Below are 19,953 nucleotides of genomic sequence, written 5' to 3' on the forward strand. Positions count from 1 at the left end.
ACTGCTGATCAGAGAACTAAATCTAGACATTGACACACGTAACCACTAGTCTACAGACCATCTCTGTTACAATCTTTTTTAATTCCAACAATTCTTTACTGAAAGTGAAGACAAACAGATGATTAGTTGAAATGAGTTAGTGTCCATACAGTATGTACCAGTACGTACGTGGTGTTGATCCCATTGCGTACCTGCATGAGTTGCTGTTTGAGTTTCTGTCCGTCAGAGAGGTGCAACTCACTGAGCAGGTCAGACACCAGGCCAGGGGCAGGCCTCAGGAACACGTCACTGTTCCTGGGGGTGGAGAAGCGCTGGACATGCTCATTAGCCTTGGGGTTAGGAGGAGCGCAACCAGACCCCGGGCCGTCGTTGCAACCGCTATCCTTTTGGTGCTCCCGGCCCCCTCCACTGTCATCCAGCTGCATCTCCAGGTGTGTGACCGAGTCGAAGGGGTTGAGGGCTAGGGCCGAGAGCTCCCTCCTCAGGGTGTTCTTCTGCTCCCTCTCCTCCTTGAGGGCCTCCAGGGCCTCATCCAGCTGACGCTCGGCGATCTCCCTTAGCTGCGCCGCCTCCTCCAGCTGGGCCCGGAGAACGTCGTCTTGCTCCTCCTTGTGGGTGAGCTCCAACTTCACCGCCTCGAACTCCACCTGCAGATGACAAGACGAGAGAGAGGGCATGTGATTACAGAGACTCAGAGTGTAGGACTGAGTGTTACGGGCAGGGTTGGGGATTACATATACATTACAACAACAAAAATGGTAACTAATCCGTTACGCGACCAGCAAAAATATTGTAATCAGATTACAGATACTTTTGAAAAACTTGATTACTTAGAGGATTACTTTTAAATTCAGAAAGGATCTTTGCAGAATTTTTGTTAACACTTTTCTCAATGACAGTCATATCAGCATTGAAAAAGGGTACAAGTTTAAGTTTGTTCCACCTGAGAGAGTCTGACCACAAGTCAGAGACCACTATGATGACACACTAAATATGTTTGATGGATTGCGGGAAAAAGGCAGGAATAAGCTTTTGTAGGCTAACCGTCCAAGCTATGTCTTTCAAATGGTGCGACTGCTGTCGGCATCCAAAGATGATCCAACTTGAATTAACACTTGGAGGTAAGGATGACAGCAGTGGTGTAGTCTACGGCGATACGGATATTACTTATTGTTATCTACATAGCACATTGATGTGAATCACACTGCTGCTCTCTCATTTAGCTATTTATGCCTTTCGGATTGTGGTTGTTGTGGATGGCTGTTCACAAATCTAAATGTGTATTTCAAAGCAATAATGGTTGAATTCAAGAAGTTTAAGCTGCCTATCAATCATTGTTTTTGAAACCGGTGGACAGCCAAGTGAACAATGAGCTCTTTTAACAGCTGCACAGTGCGGATCCCAGCCTATGGAATAAAAGTGGGGCTTTTATTGCTCAATTTAATTCATGCTGATAAAAAAGAAAATAAATCCATAGGACATTCTCAAACTTGCACACTTTTGATAGACTTAAAAAGGGTAATCTGTAGTTACTAAAACTATTTTTGTACATACAAATTATATATCCATTGATTCTTGAAGAATATAACTTAAATGCCTCATGAGCTTAGTTCAACTATCATTCTCCATGAGAATCCAAAATAAGCTGGAATTCCTCCAATGTTTGTAAATATTGTACATGTAAACAAACACTGTATAGCCTCATAACATGTTAAAACAATAATGTTGATATCATGGATGGTCAGTCCTTGCATCCATAGCTCTGTCTATTAATCTGAGAGTGGTTACATTTCTCCAGGCCCATCCCTCAGCTTTTTACCATAACAGAGGCAGGGCGAACGTTTTGTTATTGTTCCATCTGTGGATTTGCCCTTTAAACAGCTGCACATGACCTTTTTGTTGATGACACTTTAATATCTTGATAAACAATAGGTCTATAGCAAATGCAGCATATGGCATTCATTTTTCAGTAGTAAATAGCATGTTTCAGTAGTGCTCAAAGCATGCCATTTCATGAGCACAGCATTTATTTTTCAACTCTAATCAATGGCTAATAAGTCCTTAGTTTTGGGGTTATGCTCAGGTTAAACAATTTGTCTAATCTATACTTCCATATTTGCAAGTCCTATTCTTAAAGATCAAGGGGTATAACATTTATTGGAATGACGAATTCTGAGACTTTGTTTTTAATGTAAAGATATAATTTAATCGTATTATATGTAGTAGAAAGTGATGGGTTAGAAGAAGCCTACATAACCAACCCATAAAGTAAAATGTAACATCCATATGGTCAGCTATGTAAACTGTAACATTGATTTATCCTACAATAAATGTCGTTCAATTGGTAACATACATTTGTCTTCTTCTAATGCCTCTTAAGGGGAAGTCATCTAAAAGTTACAGAATGTAATCAGATTACGTTACTAAGTTTGGGTAATCCAAAAGTTACATTACTGATTACAATTTGGGACAGGTAACTAGTAACTAACGGATTACATTTAGGAAGTAACCTACCCAACAATGGTTTCAGGTCACTATGGGAGGGGTGTGTTGAATGTTCCAGAGAATTTTTCCTTAAGGGACAATAAAAGTGAATCTTATGTCTGTTGGGTGGTACTGAACTAGGAATGTGTAACTGTCATTACTCTGACCTTAGAACATGAGGAATTTCTGTGGTCTATGTTCTACAACTTACTTTTGGACTGGCAGTTGGTAAATTATTTCAAAACCTTCTCAATAATTGATCTATGCTACTTGGCCACCTGATGAGTAAGACGAGTTTACGTCACATTTACAGTATGCTTATGCGTGACCAGGATGAGAATCAAATCTGTCCCGATTGTTCGTAGAGACTTCCCACTTCCGAGATGCCACTGTCTCCCATCTGAGATGACTCCCCAACAATGAGTGTGTGTGTCAGCCAGACCGACAGGGGAAGTCACTGTCAGCCAAACCCAAACCCAGGGCGCACGCACGCACACACACACGGCTAGCCCTTATTCATCAACCACTTGGAAAGAATCCTCACACACCCTCAGTCTAAACCCAGTAGGAGATGGAGACTTAAATGGGCAGGAAGAATAGAAGCCTACCAAACACATTATAGTGCTGAGCGATTAACATACATTTCAGTTATTTTACCCCTTTTCTTTTTAACTCATTGACCTCCATCGGTTCAATTATTAGAATTCTATTCTGTTAGTTTATTTCCTGTGAGCTCAATGCGCACATTGCAGTTTCTCTAGAGATCAGATCCAGCCTGAACTGTGTGATGTAGTAGGGAGATGTAGTTTCCAACGGGCCAATATTCTACATAATTACCACATTTTATGCACTAAACTAACTACAATGACCATAATCCATTGCACATCTACGTGTCCGGTCTGTGTTTCTTTCACGCCTGCTATGAGAGACAAGAATGCGCGATCATGAGGGATATAGAGAGCAAATGTCGCTTCGCAAGGTATCTCTACCTGAAAATACATGATCAAAGTGATTGCTAGTATATATTCAACAGTCAAAAGTAGGCCTTATTTACAAAGTACTGATTTTGTCAGACAGCATAGGTAGGAGCTCTATAGAGATGAGATGACTTAAAATGAAATAATAAAGTTATTAAATACAACAAATGTAATATACACAACTGAAATATTTTATTAACCTCTCTTGGGTAGGGGGCAGTATTTTCACGTCCGGATAAAAAAACGTACCCGATTTAATCTGGTTATTACTCCTGCCCAGAAACTAGAATATGCATATAATTGTTTGATTTGGATAGAAAACACCCTAAAGTTTCTAAAACTGTTTGAATGGTGTCTGTGAGTATAACAGAACTCATATGGCAGGCCAAAACCTGAGAAGATTCTATACAGGAAGTGCCCTCTCTGACCATTTCTTGGCCTTCTATAGCCTCTTTATGGAAAACAGAGGATCTCTGCTGTAACGTGACATTTTCTAAGGCTCCCATAGGCTCTCAGAAGGCGCCAGAACGGGGAATGATGACTCTGCAGTCCCTGGCTGAAAAACAGTAGGGGATTTGGATAGTGGTCGATCTGAGAACAATGACACGGGTGCGCGCATGCACATGAAGACACCATTTTCTATTTTCAGTGTTTGAACGAAAACAACGTCTCCCGGTCGGAATATTATCGCTATTTTACGAGACAAATCGCATAAAAATTTATTTTAAACAGCGTTTGACATGTTTCGAAGTACGGTAATGGAATATTTTGACATTTTTTGTCACGACATGCGTCCGTGCGTCACCGTTCGGATAGGGACCTGAACGCACGGACAAAACAGAGGATATTTGAACATAACTATGGATTATTTTGAACCAAAACAACATTTGTGGATGAAGTAGAAGTCCTGGGAGTGCATTCTGACGAAGAACAGCAAAGGTAATCCAATGTTTCTTATAGTAATTCTGAGTTTAGTGAACGCCAAACTTGGTGGGTGTCAAATTAGCTAGCCCGTGATGGCGAGCTATCTACTCAGAATATTGCAAAATGTGCTTTTGCCGAAAAGCTATTTTAAAATCTGACACCGCGATTGCATAAAGGAGTTCTGTATCTATAATTCTTAAAATAATAATGTTTTTTGTGAACGTTTATCGTGAGTAATTTAGTAAATTCACCGGCAGTTTTCGGTATGTTTCCTAGTTCTGAACGTCACATGCTAATGTGAAAAGCTGGTTTTTGATATAAATATGAACTTGATTGAACAAAACATGCATGTATTGTATAACAATGTCCTAGGAGTGTCATCTGATGAAGATCATCAAAGGTTAGTGCTGCATTTAGCTGTGGTTTTGGTGACATTATATGCTAGCTTGAAAAATGGGTGTCTGATTATTTCTGTCTGGGTACTCTCCTGACATAATCTAATGTTTTGCTTTCGTTGTAAAGCCTTTTTGAAATCGGACAATGTGGTTAGATAAAGGAGAGTCTTGTCTTTAAAATGGTGTAAAATAGTCATATGTTTGAGAAATTGAAATTATAGCATTTTTAAGGTTTTTGAATATCGCGGCACTCGATTCCACTGGCTGTTGACTGATTTCGTCCCACATACCCGAGAGAGGTTAAAGTAACGTGAATAAATTTGTTAATAAGTGATAAGCAGTAATGGACAGTCACTACCATCATGGGAATGTATTGTTTTATTCTGTGTTACAGCATTCAACCCAAATAATCGAAACAAAAAACAATATATATATTTTTTTAAATAATCGAACCGACCTAAAAGAAAAAGCACTAATTGCTCAGCACTATCACAGAATGATCTGGAACCCCCTTTTGGCCATAAAGAAACGAACACACTCCCATTGTTTGTTATGACGTTGCACATTTTTCAGCGGTTACACAAGGTACTGAGTCATTCGAGGTACACATTCCATGAGCCTTTTGAGAAGAATAGAGTATTTTGGCCCAACTACTGGCTGTTGTATTGGAGGTGCCGATGGGAGACCAGGGTTGTGTTCAGTAGGGCACACTGTAGCAAAACTTCATGCAATAGAAAACTAAAAGCAGTGTTTTTACTGGACAGGTTCAGCTTTTTCCTCCCAGTTTCAAAAACAATTCTCCCTACTGAACCAGGCCCTGTTGTGTTAACTGTGTTATTATCAGTGAGGCGAGTGATTAGAAGGGAGGGGCTCTGACCTGGTTCTCCTTGAGTACAGACACCTGTTTCTGCAGACAGGTGTTCTCCTCCTCCAGCTCACTGTTGTCCTGGAGCTGCCGGAGCTCCCGCACTTTATACTCCTTCATCTCATTCATCATGTGGCCCTTCTCCAGCTCCGAACACTCACACTCCTGGGAAACACACACACTCTCAGTATACAGTTGAACTAATAACAATGTTATGGAAGCACTGCACACTGCTCTTGACATTTGAACACACACGAGCCTAGCAGGAAGTAGAGATGTACAAATGCTACTAAATAGTTGTATTCTTCCAGATTTAAGTGAATAGTGGTGTGTAAAGCATTAGGTATGTCAGTGAATGATAGGCACACTATTAATACCTTCTTCAGCTGGGAGGAGAGGCCGGCCTGTCGGTCTATCTCAGCGTGAGCGTTGCCCAGAGCGAGGCGCACCTGCCGTAACTCGGCCTGCAACTCAGCCATGCTGGTTGCCATGGCAGCCTCCTTGCTGGCAGTCTCCTCCAACAGGCACTCCTCCCGGGTCTCCCCATATGCTGTTGCCCGCTTGTGGCAGGTCACAGAGTCTGACAGAGCCTAGTTGCACACACAGACGGAGACAAAGCAAAAAGAGCGGCATTTATTTGGGCGTCATCCAGAGTCTGCCAGAGACCAGACAGACAGACAAAGACAAAAAAGGTGCCATTTATTTGGGTGTCCAGTTGTTCGTGTGACCACCATATGGTGGTATGTAAGGCACATGGTCCATCAGTGGGGTGCACCATGAAAGGCAAGCTGGAAATTAAAACACGGTGCCAAGTGGCACATCCACTAAAAAGACAGCATTTTTTCTTAGACCCAAGACAACAAAGATGTATATAGGTGGCAGTGGTAATAGGACTCCACAGACCAGCTGTTGGAATCTGAGCGGTCTTGAATACTAAGTATATCCCATGCATATCTTATGCTTACGTGTCCTCAGTTGAGAATGTGGTACGAACCAGTTTCATCTGAGACAAGTCAACGTCAAAGAGGAATACATTCTTTCAAATGACAACTTTGTTCACTTTACCCCAAAAATGTGATTTGATAGTTACGACTTCTAAGCAAATAGCCTATATTCATTTAACGTCACAACATTATAGAGAGGTGGTATAGAACCCAAAATCTCCTGATTTGAAGTCATACTGCAATTGGAACTAATTAATATGTGAAATACAGGTATGCCCCATAGTAGCTTTCCTTTCACATGTAAAATTTAAGTGAAAAATGTGTGATTAAAAAAAAACAAATGTGGTTAGTGAATTAAATTTGGTTGATACTGGGAGTACAGGTGGAGACAGACTCTCAGAGCACAGCAGCAATCTCAACAAGACCAACCTAAAACAATTGAGGCTTACTTCAGTTACCTCTACTCATCCTGATAACTGCAAGTCACTCTGGATAAGAGCGTCTACTAAATTACACAATTGAACACCAGGTTGTTGGGTTGTTGCAGGAGGTAACGTACAAAAAGAAATGAGAACAAAACATTCAGTTACATAAAAGGTGGTATTTACCCAGAACATGCTACGCATTATATATACAGTTGAAGTCGGAAGTTTACATACACCTTAGCCAAATACATTTAAACTGAGTTTCACAATTCCTGACATTTAACCCTAGTAAACATTCCCTGTCTTAGGTCAGTTAGGATCACCACTTTATTAAGAATGTGAAATGTCAGAATAATAGTAGAGAGAATGATTTATTTCAGCTTTTATTTATTTCATTACATTCCCAGTGGGTCAGAAGTTTACATGCTACCAAATACTAATCGAGTGTATTGCCATTCAATTGTTTAACTTGGGTCAAACGTTACAGGTAGCCTTCCACAAGCTTCCCACAATAAGTTGGGTGAATTTTGGCCCATTCCTCCTGACAAAGCTGGTGTAACTGAGTCAGGTTTGTAGGCCTCCTTGCTCGCACACACTTTTTCAGTTCTGCCCACAAATTTTCTATAGGATTGAGGTCAGGGCTTTGTGATGGCCACTCCAATACCTTGACTTTGTTGTCCTTAAGCCATTTTGACACAGCTTTGGAAGTATTCTTGGGGTCATTGGCCATTTGGAAGTCCCATTTGTGACCAAGCTTTAACTTCCTGACTGATGTCTTGAGATGTTGCTTCAATATATCCACACAATTTTCCTCCCTCATGATGCCATCTATTTTGTGAAATGCACCAGTGCCTCCTGCAGCAAAGCACCCCCACAACATGATGCTGCCACCCCCGTGCTTCACGGTTGGGATGGTGTTCTTCAGCTTGCAAGCATCTCCCTTTTTCCTCCAAACATAACCATGGTCATTATGGCCAAACAGTTCTATTTTTGTTTCATTAGACCAGAGGACATTTCTCCAAAAAGTACGATCTTTGTTGCAAACCGTAGTCTGGCTTTTTTTAATGGCAGTTTTGGAGCAGTGGCTTCTTCCTTGCTGAGCGGCCTTTCAGGTTATGTCGATATAGGACTCGTTTTACTGTGGATATAGATACTTTTGGACCCGTTTCCTCCAGCATCTTCACAAGGTCCTTTGCTGTTGTTCTGGGATTGATTTGCACTTTTCGAACAAAAGTTCATTCATCTCTAGGAGACAGAATACGTCTCCTTCCTGAGCGGTATGACAGCTGTGTGGTCCCATGGTGTTTATACTTGTGTACTATTGTTTGTACAGATGAACATGGTACCTTCAGGCATTTGAAAATTGCTCCCAAGGATGAACAAGACTTCTGGAGGTCTACAAATTTTTTTCTGAGGTCTTGGCTGATTTCTTTTGATTTTCCCATGACATCCAGCAAAGAAGCACTGCTGAGTTTGAAGGTAGGCCTTGAAATACATCCACAGGTACACCTCCAATTGACTCAAATGATGTCATTTAGCCTATCAAGGTTTTACTGCTAACCTACAAAGCATTACATGGGCTTGCTCCTACCTATCTTTCCGATTTGGTCCTGCCGTACATACCTACACGTACGCTACGGTCACAAGACGCGGGCCTCCTAATTGTTCCTAGAATTTCTAAGCAAACAGCTGGAGGCAGGGCTTTCTCCTATAGAGCTCAATTTTTATGGAATAGTCTGCCTACCCATGTGAGAGACGCAGACTCAGTCTCAACCTTTAAGTCTTTACTGAAGACACATCTCTTCAGTAGGTCCTATGATTAAGTGTAGTCTGGCCCAGGGGTGTGAAGGTGAACGGAAAGGCTGGAGCAACGAACCGCCCTTGCTGTCTCTGCCTGGTCGGTTTCCCCTCTTTCCACTGGGATTCTCTGCCTCTACCCCTATTACGGGGGCTGAGTCACTGGCTTACTGGTGTTCTTCCATGCTGTCCCTGGGAGGGGTGCGTCACTTGAGTGGGTTGAGTCACTGACGTGGTCTCCCTGTCTGGGTTGGCGCCCCCCCTTGGGCTCTGCCGTGGCGGAGATCTTTGTGGGCTATACTCGGCCTTGTCCCGGGATGGTATGTTGGTGGTTGGAGATATCCCTCCAGTGGTGTGGAGGCTGTGCTTTGGCAAAGTGGGTGGGGTTATATCCTACCTGTTTGGCCCTGTCCGGGGGTTTCATCGGATGGGGCCACAGTGTCTCCTGACCCCTCCTGTCTCAGCCTCCAGTATTTATGCTGCAGTAGTTTATGTGTCGGGGGGCTAGGGTCAGTCTGTCACATCTGGAGTATTTCTCTTGTCTTTTCTGGTGTCCTGTGTGAATTTAAATATGCTCTCTCTAATTCTCTCTTTCTCTCGGAGGACCTGAGCCCTAGGACCATGCCTCCGGACTACCAGGCTTGATGACTCCTTGCTGTCCCCAGTTCACCTGGCCGTGCTGCTGCTCCAGTTCCAACTTTTCTGCCTGCAGCTATGGAACCCTGACCTGTTCACCGGACGTGCTACCTGTCCCAGACCTGTTGTCCCAGACCTGCTGGAACCCGGACCTATTCACCGGACGTGCTACCTGTCCCAGACCTGCTGTTTTCAACTCTCTAGAGATAGCAGGAGCGGTAGAGATACTCTCAAAGATCGGCTATGAAAAAGCCAACTGACACTTACTCTTGTGTTGCTGACTTGTTGCACCCTCGACAACTACTATGATTATTATTATTTGACAATGCTGGTCATTTATGAACATTTGAACATCTAGGCCATGTGCTGTTATAATCTCCACCCGGCACAGCCAGAAGAGGACTGGCCACCCCTCATAGCCTGGTTCCTCTCTAGGTTTCTTCCTAGGTTTTGGCCTTTCTAGGGAGTTTTTCCTAGCCACCGTGCTTCTACACCTGCATTGCTTGCTGTTTGGGATTTTAGGCTGGGTTTCTGTACAGCACTTTGAGATATCAGCTGATGTAAGAAGGGCTATATAAATACATTTGATTTGATATCAGAAGCTTCTAAAGCCAGGACACCATTTTCGGGAATTTTCCAAGCTGTTTAAAAGACACAGTCAACTTAGTGCATGTCAACTTCTGGAATTGTGATACAGTGAATTATAAGTGAAATAATCTGTCTTTAAACAATTGTTTGAAAAATGACTTGTGTCATGCACAAAGTAGATGTCCTAACCGACTTGCCAAAACTAAAGTTTGTTAACAAGAAATGTGTGGAGTGGTTGAAAAACTAGTTTTACTGACTCCAACCTAAGTGTATGTAAACTTCCAACTTCAACTGTAACTGTACAGGGTCTGTTAGAATCTAGGCTAGGGGCCTAGTTGGAATGAGTGGTCAAAAACAATATTACCCAAATTGTGACTATGTCCGATTACAATATATTCAGATTATTTCTTTATATGAATGACACTTAACCTTTATACAGTGAAAATGATGTGTGCTTTGACTCTGATAGGTGTTGTTCCCTGTTATTAGAGGTCGACCGATTATGACTTTTCGACGCCGATACCAATTATTGGGGGACCAAAAAAAGCCGATACCGATTAATCGGCCAGTTTTCTTTTTTTATTTGTAATAATGACAATTACAACAATACTGAATGAACACTTATTTTAACTTAATATAAGACATCAATAAAATCAATTTAGCCTCAAATAAATAATGAAACATGTTCAATTTGGTTTAAATAATGCAAAACAATGTGTTGGAGAAGAAAGTAAAAGTGCAATATGTGCCATGTAAAAAAGCTAAGGTTTAAGTTCCTTGCTCAGAACATATGAAAGCTGGTGGTTCCTTTTAACATGAGTCTTCAATATTACCAGGTAAGTTTTAGGTTGTAGTTATTATAGGACTATTTCTCTATAGGATTTGTATTTCATATACCTTTGACTATTGGATGTTCTTATAGGCACTTTAGTATTGCCAGTGTAACAGTATAGCTTCCGTCCCACTCCTCGCTCCTACCTGGGCTCAAACCAGGAACACATCGACAACAGCAACCCTCGAAGCAGCGTTACCCATGTAGAGCAAGGGGAAAAACTACTCCAAGTCTCAGAGCGAGTGACGTTTGAAACACTATTAGCGCGCACCCCGCTAACTAGCTAGCCATTTCACATTGGTTACACCAGCCTAATCTTGGGAGTTGACAGGCTTGAAGGGGTGGGTACAATTTGTGGAACGTTCCAACAGGAATCTGTTCCAAAAAACGTAAAGTAAAAGGTTGCCAACCAACAATGCATACAAAGTAGCAACACATACAAACCTAGCTAACTAGCTGCCGAATAGGCATCAACTCACCACGTAGCTTATTCTTAATGTTTATCCATAGGCAACCAGAGTGAGGACAGACATTTTTTGGAATAAACGTGATGAGTGAAAAACGCAATGAAATAGACCACTCCCTACCCGGTATCTTATTCTGCCGCTATACAGCTTTGTATGCGTTGTTTTTTGGCAACCATGTTATTTACGAAGTTTTTGGAATAGATTCCTGTTGGAACGTTCCACAAATTATACCCACCCGGCATGAAGTCATAAACAGCTTGAAACACAGCGAAGAGGTGCTGGCAAAATGCACGAAAGTGCTGTCTGAATGAATGCTTACGAGCCTGCTGGTGCCTACCATCGCTCAGTCAGACTGCTCTATCAAATCATAGACTTAATTATAACATAATAAACACACAGAAATGCGAGCCTTTGGTCATTAATATGGTCGAATCCGGAAACTATCATCTCATCTTGTGGAGTGCAATGTAAGGCAGGTGATTAGAGCGTTGGACTAGTAACCAAGGTTGCAAAAACAAATCCCCCCTGAACAAGGCAGTTAACCCCAGTTCCTAGGCCGTCATTAAAAATAAGAATGTGTTCTTAATCTGACTTGCCTAGTTAAATAAAGGTGTAAAATATATATATATATATATATATATATATATATATATATATATATATATATATATATATATAAAATTCAACAATTAAAAATATTAAAATTAAAACAAAATATTTTTTTAAAAGATGGCCAAAAATACTGATTACCGATTGTTATGAAAACTTCAAATCGGCCTCAATTAATCGACCTCTACCTGTTATGTTCACCCCTAATGCCATAATGTTGTCTGCATCAGACAGAGCATCTTAGATAAGCGTTGGAATTATACTGAACAAAAAATATAAAATGCAACATGTAACAATTTCAACGATTTTACTGAGTTACAGTTCATATGAGGAAATCAGTCAATTTAAATAAATTCACTAGGCCCTAATTAATGGATTTCACATGACTGGGAATACAGACATGCAGCTGTTGGTCACAGATACCTTAAAAGAAATGGGCCTCATCTCTTCACGGTATTTCTGAGCATTCAAATTGCTTATGCCTGCCCATACCATAACCCCACTGCCATCACGGGGCACTCTGTTCACAAAGCTGACACCAGCAAACCACTCGCCCACATGACGCCATACGGTCTGCGGTTGTGAGGCCGGTTGGATGTACTGCCAAATTCTCTAAAACAATGTTGGAGCAGCTTATGGTAGAGAAATTAACATTAAATTCTATGACAACAGCTCTGGTGGACATTGCTGCAGTCAGCATGCCAATTGCACACCCCCTCAAAACATGTGACATCTGTGGCATTGTGCTGTGTGACAAAACTGCACATTATAAAGTGGTCTTTTATTGTCCCCAGCACCTGTGTAATGATCATGCTGTTTAATCAGCTTCTTGATATGCCACACCTCTCAGGTGGATGGATTATCTTGGCAAAGGGGAAATGCTCACTAACAGGGAATTAAACAAATTTGTGCACAACATTTGAGAGAAATAAGCTTTTTTTGCATATGGAACTCTTCTAGTAGAGATAAACAGTAACATATCTATACACATCAACATCCTATGACACTACAGAAGCAGAAACTGACCTGTCCTCCTGATCACACAAACTGAATTATTCATATAAACACCAGACCTCGTTTTGAGTCTTGGGGAATATTCATTCAGCCAAGCTAGTAACATGCTTCAACATGATAGAGTATCTTTAAGGGACCTATCAAATGTTCAGTAGGCAATGAATAACTTGCTATGCAACACTGGATTAACAGCTACCTAGCAGCATTATGATTGTGATTATTTCTTAGTTCAGAACAACTTTGCTAAAAGCTTGTGTACTAACAGCAAGCCCATTGTTTGGTGAATCCCAGGTTGGTTAATACATAGCCATGTGTGACTGGCACTTGTTCACACTGAAGTACTTAGTGTTAGACAAAGCCATAAGAAACGTATGAACAAAAGGTCTCGTCTCAACTCAATCACAGACAATGTCACCACCATGTACACATATTAGTAGCTGTACATGTGCAAGTAAGGTTTATAATAGCTATATTGAACATTTATTTGACTGGCCTGATTATTTTCAAGGTACACTATGATTAATATAGTGTTTCTGCTTTTTAGATATAATTACTGGGATTCTGCTGACCTCTTTAAGCTGCTGCAGCTCCTGTTTGAGAGTCTCGTGCTCCTCCTCCAGCTGGGTGTGCTGCTTCTTCAGTTCGGCGCTCTCCTCTAGCACCACCAGGCCATACCGGGCCGCCTGCAGTTTCTCCTCGTTGGCCTCCTGGAGCTCCAAATTCAGCCTCACCACCTCCACTCTCAGGTCACTGCCCTCCATCTCCTCATCTCCTTCAGCCCCCGTTGGGCCTGCCTCCTCTACCTCCAGCATCCTGTCCTCCTCCTGACTGCTGTCTCCCAATGCACCACCAGGACACCTGCTACCTCCTTCAATCCTCCTGCCTCATTACTGCTCACTGTGGGAGTGGAGGAAGGAAACACACAGCCCAGGGGCATTTAGGGATCATCATACTGTTCATTGCCACAAATAGTAACCAATGATGTTACAGTTGAAAGCACAACTAAGCCGAGGTAAAACAATATGATTTAATTTGACTCGCAAGAGTTGCTGACAGCTGACAACTAGCTAAAATGAAGAGAATAATACATTTGGCAGCCCAGTCAGTCATCAAGAGATTAGGTGGTTAGATGAGTTTAACTAGTCCCTCTGTCACTTTCTTGTGATCTTTGTTGTCAGGCTAAAGGCCAATGAGTGTAAAGAAAAAAGCAACTACATTTGTAAATTATGTTACAGCATTTGTTTACATGCTCAGTTTTTAGCCTAACATTCTCCCACTTGAGCATAATGCTAGCTATCTAGCTCAGTTGGTAGAGCATGGTGTTTGCAACGCCAGGGTTGTGGGTTCGATTCCCACGGGGGCCAGCACAGAAAAAAAAATAAAAAATGAAATGTATGCATTCACTACTGTAAATGACTAAAATGTAAAAATGTTCTACATTTAATTATTTTAAATATAACCTTTAATTAGGCAAGTCAGTTAAGAACAAATTCTTATTTACAATGACGGCCTACACATCATCATTTATACATTTACAGATCTGCATGTCTCTTGGGATATTGTTGCAGCATCTAACGTTAGATAACTTTTACAGTCAGTCTCCTGCTGTAACGTAGACTGGCTGTCAAATTAATTTCAAGTCTGTCCAATTAATTAACGTTATCTACAATTCCCAGACACTAACGTTAGCAAACTCATTGGCTGGCTAGGTGTCATTCAATCAACGTTAGGTAGGCTAACTTGCCAACCATGTTTTAAACTAGTTAGCAGTCGTTATCTAACTACGGCTAGTTAGCTAGTTAGTTCAAGATGGATGAACTATGGTTACGTTAGCAGAGTTGAGTCTACCCAACACGAAGATTAACAGTTAGCTAACAGTTAACTACTTTAGCTAGCTAGCAAGCAAGCGGGCTAAAACGTTCGCATTGTCTTGGTTATCCGTAGCTAGCTAGTTGACTTAGGTAGCTAACGTTAGTTGTCAGAACTGTCAAAACAAAGACTCCTACTATAGCTAGCCAGCCAGCCATCTGTGGTCAGACTAACTAACTAGTTTGTTATGCAAATTCACGTTAGCTATTTAACGATAGATAGCCGCAAGAGCTAAAACAACTGAAGTGCATCACTAGCTCGCTAAATCTCTCACCTCCAATATCGATACACTTGTGTTGCCAAAAGTCAAAGTTATTTCATAATCGTATATCGAAATCAAGCTAACCGCAGGGTTCAGAGAATTCGACACTTCCCAGTCCTCAAGTCGAATTTCTGCGTGGACTAGCTAGCTAACCGTTAGCTACCCACTCAGGTTTCCCTACCAATGTGCGCTTCTCTGACTTGAGCACGTTGAAAGTCATTGTGCACGGAAGCAACCGACGTAGTAGCCCATTAATGACAGAGCAGTGAAAGACTGCCCCCTACGTCGAGAATCACAACATGGAATTAGATAGCTACGGCGCACCCGATTTCAGAATAGTGTTTTATTTTTACTTTGAGCAAAAATATTTTCAAAATGTCAAATAAAAGTCAAAAATAACGAGAAGGATGTAATTGCAGACGGCAATTAGGGGCGTTTTCAGATTTAGGGTTTCTTGGTATCAAGTGTTTTTCTTCCATTACATACACGTACTTACGGTTTACTTCCTTGTTATCCAATCCGCACGTTTTTGCAGGCTGCATTTTCAATTACACATGTTGTAATGCAAAATGTAAAAAAAAAAGTTTGTCAAGAGTGCTGTAAAACCATGATTAAAGATTGTCACTTGGAACATTAATGACATAAGGTCTCAAAGGTGGAATTAAAAAGGCTCTTGTCATGCTAAACATGTTTGGCATGCCAATGAGTGACATGGAGTTGTCAGGCATTATAGTAAAAACAGACTGGCACTCAGGCTAGTTTGATAATCTAACATAAACTAATATCATAAATTTGCGATTGTACAATACACGTGACATCACTTCTCTACTTCAATTTGAACTCTGGCAATTTAACATTAGCTACTGTATCTGTCATTCTGTGTTTGTCTGTGAAAGGAGACCTGCTGTTGTTAAAGTTTATAACTCGTATTGACGGTTATAAATCCTATTTCAGCTTCAGTCGTGGACACAGCGGTTGGGATCATTCATTACTTTTCAAAGTGTTGATCTTTAGAATCACGCAAACCCAGATTTTCATCCACGGTTGCCAGGTCTAGCAAACATTTCTAGACCAATGACTATTCATAACCAGCCAACAAGGCCTGAAAACTAGCACAAAAAATTGCAGTTTTTTCGCAGCAAGGGGGGAGTTGCCACATTTAGCCAATAAACCATTTTTCCATAACAGTATCAACCGAATTAAGGAATCCGTTTTTCCATCAATATAATAATTATTGTGAGCTAATGTGACTAATAAACGAATTTGAATATGTTACAAGAGAAAAGATAATTCTCCTTTATTAAACTTTAAAAAACGAATGTTTATTATGTACCAGATGTTAAGACTACAAACCGTTATAAATGGCCTATTTGGGAGATTGACTTGTCATTTCAATAGGCATAGGCTAGGCCTACAGACTAAAATCTGGGTTTATGATTGTAATTAAACTTTGCCATGGTTTGGTTAGCTAGATGCAGGTAGCCAATAGCCCCTGATAGGCCTACATCTAATTTCAGATAGACCACACAATAGCCTAGGCAAGATGTAAGTTTAACGATTTAGCAGCTTGTTTAGTACGAATTGACATTCAACAAGAATAGCGAAGCGATTTTCATGGTAAGAAGTGCTTTCGTTGCACAATAGCTTGCTGGAATAGGCTACAGAGGATGGGGTTGTAATTTAAATAACTAAATCAAATGTTAATAATATGGATATGAACCGAATAGGCCTATGCTTGTCAACAACAGCCAGTGTTTATTTATTTTTTAAGCTGTAGCCTAATCTGACTGTTTGTAACACTGAGTGGCGCAGCGGTCTAAGCTTCACTGCAGTCCCTGGTTCGAATCCAGGCTGCATCACATCCGGCCGTGATTGGGAGTCCCATAGGGTGGCGCACAATTGGCCCAGCGTCGTCCGGGTAGGCCGTCATTGTAAATAAGAATTTGTTCTTAACTGACTTGCCTAGTTAAATAAAGGTTAAATACATATATTTTTTTATATCAATCTAATGCATTCTAACAACAGCTGATCAGCAATTGCGATAGAACTGTGACCATGATCACAATCGATAACTTCCAATTTCATTAACTAAACATCAGTGGTGTAAAGTACTTAAGTAAAAATACTTAAAATTACTACTTAAGTCGTTTTTGGGGTATCTGTACTTTACTTTACTATTTACATTTTTGCCAACTTGTACTTTTACTTTACTACATTCCTAAAGAAAATAATGTACTTTTTACTCCATACATCCTCCCAGACACCCAAAAGTACTCGTTACATTTTGACACGAAAATGGTCCAATTCACACACTTATCAAGAGAACATCCATGGTCATCTCTACTGCCTCTGATCTGGCGGGCTCACTAAACACAATACTTCGTTTGCAATTATGTGTTGGAGTGTGCCCCTGGCTATCCGTCAACAACAAAAAAACTTGAAAATGGTGCTTAATATAAGGACTTTAAATGGTTTATACTTTTACTTTTGATACTTAAGTACATTTATCGATTCCATTTACTTTTGATACTTAAGTATATTTAAAACCAAATACGTTTAGACTTATACTGAAATTGTATTTTACTGGATGACTTTCACTTTTACTTTAGTCATTTTCTATTAAGGTATCTTTACTTTTACTCAAATATGACAATTTAGTACTTTTTCCACCACTGCTAAATATGCTAATTAATAATTGCATAATAACACAAGGCTATAACAACAACAAACTGAAGTTATAGGCTATTTATTAAATCAGTTTGCAAGCTCCAGGTAGTCAACACAAGCATGGCACAAATTGATTTGCAATGACTCCAGTGATATCGTCATTTCAACATATTTATTGTCTAAAATGGTAGGCTACAGTAGCCTGCATAGGCATAGAAATGAACAGGCTAGTTGATAGCCAACAGATGCAAATGTATCATTATCCACATTTATTGTATAACATGGTAGGCTACAATAGCCTACATAGGCATAGAAATGAACAGGCTCTAGATGAAGTTCAGATCAAATTTTATGATAAATTTATGCAGAAATCCAAGTATTTCCAAAGGGTTTACATACTTTCTCTTGCCACTGTACACACTCATAATATGTACCTTCTTAATTGGTTTATTAAATAGGAGTTGATACTTACTGCAAAGACAGTGCCACCCCATTTGCTGCAGAGGAGGGCCTGACCGGCCTGCTGACCACCAACCACAAGATGACCGTTGAATGCTATGGAGACCAGGAAGAGTTCTCCAGTGAGGAGCAGTATGTCCTGGACAACGAGGGAAGGGCTGTTCTCACACAGCACAGGGGAGAAAAAAGACTTTTATCATATGATTTGTCCCATGACTTTCTATATTTTAAGAAATATTGTAATGGAAAGTTTCAATTGTTTACTTGATGTTGTACTGAAAAGCCATCATGTGTTTCTCATGTGATCTGAGTGTTTCTTTCTGTGTGTGTGCCCACTTGCTTTTTCACAGGTGTGAAGACTGACATGAAACAGTTATGGTTATCCCACGAGCTGACCCAGAAAAGCCTGAATGGAAACTGTTCGAACTGCAGTTTTACAAGCTGCTTCAGTGCAGGGGGACAGGGGTTGGGTGCAGGAACCCACTACCAGTATCTCAGGAGGCTGGGGAGACCCGAGAGTACCTGAATCCACTGAGAGCAGGGACAAGCTCTGGAAAGAAGAGGACGTTAGCAGGAGTCATTTGTCCCAAAAAGAGTAAGCCACTAAAGGCTGGCCCAAAGCCTCAAGGCAGCCTGTTAGCCTTTTTCAAGCCCAAATCCACACTTGTGACTCTAACTAGGGAAGCCCCAGGGAGTTCAAGTGAAAGGGGTCAGTGTCAAATCAAATCAAATTTTATTGGTCACATACATATGGTTAGCAGATGTTAATGTGAGTGTAGCGAAATGCTTGTGCTTCTAGTTCCGACCATGCAGTAATATCTAACAAGTAATCTAACAATTTCACAACAACTACCTTATACACACAAGTGTAAAGGAATGAATAAGAATATGTACATATAAATATATGGATGAGCGATGGCCGAACGGCATAGGCAAGATGCAGTAGATGGTATAGAGTACAGTATGAGATGAGTAATGTAGGGTATGTAAACATTATATAAAGTGGCATTGTTTAAAGTGACTAGTGATACATTTATTACATCCAATTTGTAATTATTAAAGTGGCTAGAGATTTCAGTTAGTATGTTGGCAGCAGCCACTCAGTGTTAGTGATGGCTGTATATAACAGTATGATGGCCTTGAGATAGAAGCTGTTTTTCAGTCTCTCGGTCCCAGCTTTGATGCACCTGTACTGACCTCGCCTTCTGCATGATAGCAGGGTGAACAGGCAGTGGCTCGGGTGGTTGTTGTCCTTGATTATCTTTTTGGCCTTCCTGTGACATCGGGTGTTGTAGTAGTCAGAACCAGGAGAAAGAGGAGGCCCTGGCTTCAGATCCTACTGTAGACCCCACATGTTCCAAGTAGGTGTCACGGGGGTTCTGGAAGACAGTCCTGCGTGGGCCGTCCCCATGCCCCCCTGTGAGGTACATGGGAACCCCGTTTACGCCGCACAGTCAAGAAGGCGGGCCAAACTTTGGCAAGCAGTTCTTTGTGTGTAACCGCCCTCAGGGCCATGCATCCAATCCTGAGGCTTGCTGTAGCTTCTTTTCCTGGGTGGATAATAAAGGAAAATAGTGACTATGGTCTTGCAAAACACGGACATTGCCCCCATGCAGTGTTTTATGTGTTATCAATCTGCGATATTGATTTATTAGTAAAATAAAGACTCGTTTTTCTAAATTGTCAGCATGCTACTGTCTCATACTTCTGTAACATATTTCACATGATCACGTTCAGAG

At 41.0% G+C, this 19,953-nt stretch overlaps 2 protein-coding genes across 3 annotated transcripts in view; one reads left to right on the top strand and one right to left on the bottom strand.

Annotated features, from left to right (window-relative positions):
* LOC106567249 (protein bicaudal D homolog 2) overlaps window positions 1–15,326 on the bottom strand; it is a 30,688-nt gene extending 15,362 nt beyond the window's left edge. The window contains exons 1-5 of one of the 2 annotated variants that reach the window (XM_014136312.3): window positions 15,101–15,326; window positions 13,527–13,854; window positions 6,023–6,235; window positions 5,658–5,810; window positions 192–647 (exon numbers count right to left, since the gene is read on the bottom strand). In XM_014136312.3, the coding sequence (XP_013991787.1) occupies window positions 192–647; window positions 5,658–5,810; window positions 6,023–6,235; window positions 13,527–13,769 (1,065 nt within the window). In that variant the 5' untranslated portion in view covers window positions 13,770–13,854; window positions 15,101–15,326. The remainder of the gene's footprint in view (window positions 1–191; window positions 648–5,657; window positions 5,811–6,022; window positions 6,236–13,526; window positions 13,855–15,100) is intronic. The other variant, XM_014136311.3, reaches the window with a different exon arrangement.
* A 449-nt stretch (window positions 15,327–15,775) lies between these two features.
* On the top strand, window positions 15,776–19,789 carry LOC106567314 (DNA-(apurinic or apyrimidinic site) endonuclease 2-like). Its single transcript, XM_045692750.1, has 4 exons — window positions 15,776–15,812; window positions 18,214–18,453; window positions 18,588–18,923; window positions 19,605–19,789. Exons 1-4 carry the CDS (start codon window positions 15,776–15,778, stop codon window positions 19,787–19,789), a joined length of 798 nt encoding a protein of 265 aa, XP_045548706.1.
* The last annotated feature ends 164 nt before the right edge of the window (window positions 19,790–19,953 follow it).

This window comes from Salmo salar, chromosome 13, assembly GCF_965601325.2.
Source record: "Salmo salar chromosome 13, fSalSal1, whole genome shotgun sequence".
Classification (NCBI taxonomy): Eukaryota; Metazoa; Chordata; class Actinopteri; order Salmoniformes; family Salmonidae; genus Salmo; species Salmo salar.

Bases quoted from the DNA above. Each gene is read 5' to 3' on its own strand.
- LOC106567314 (XM_045692750.1), top strand. From the start codon at position 15,776: ATGTTTGGCATGCCAATGAGTGACATGGAGTTGTCAG. The intron at 18,454-18,587 runs GTAATGGAAAGT...GACATGAAACAG, and splicing joins TCTATATTTTAAGAAATATT to TTATGGTTATCCCACGAGCT. The intron at 18,924-19,604 runs GTCAGTGTCAAA...TCTGGAAGACAG, and splicing joins AGGGAGTTCAAGTGAAAGGG to TCCTGCGTGGGCCGTCCCCA.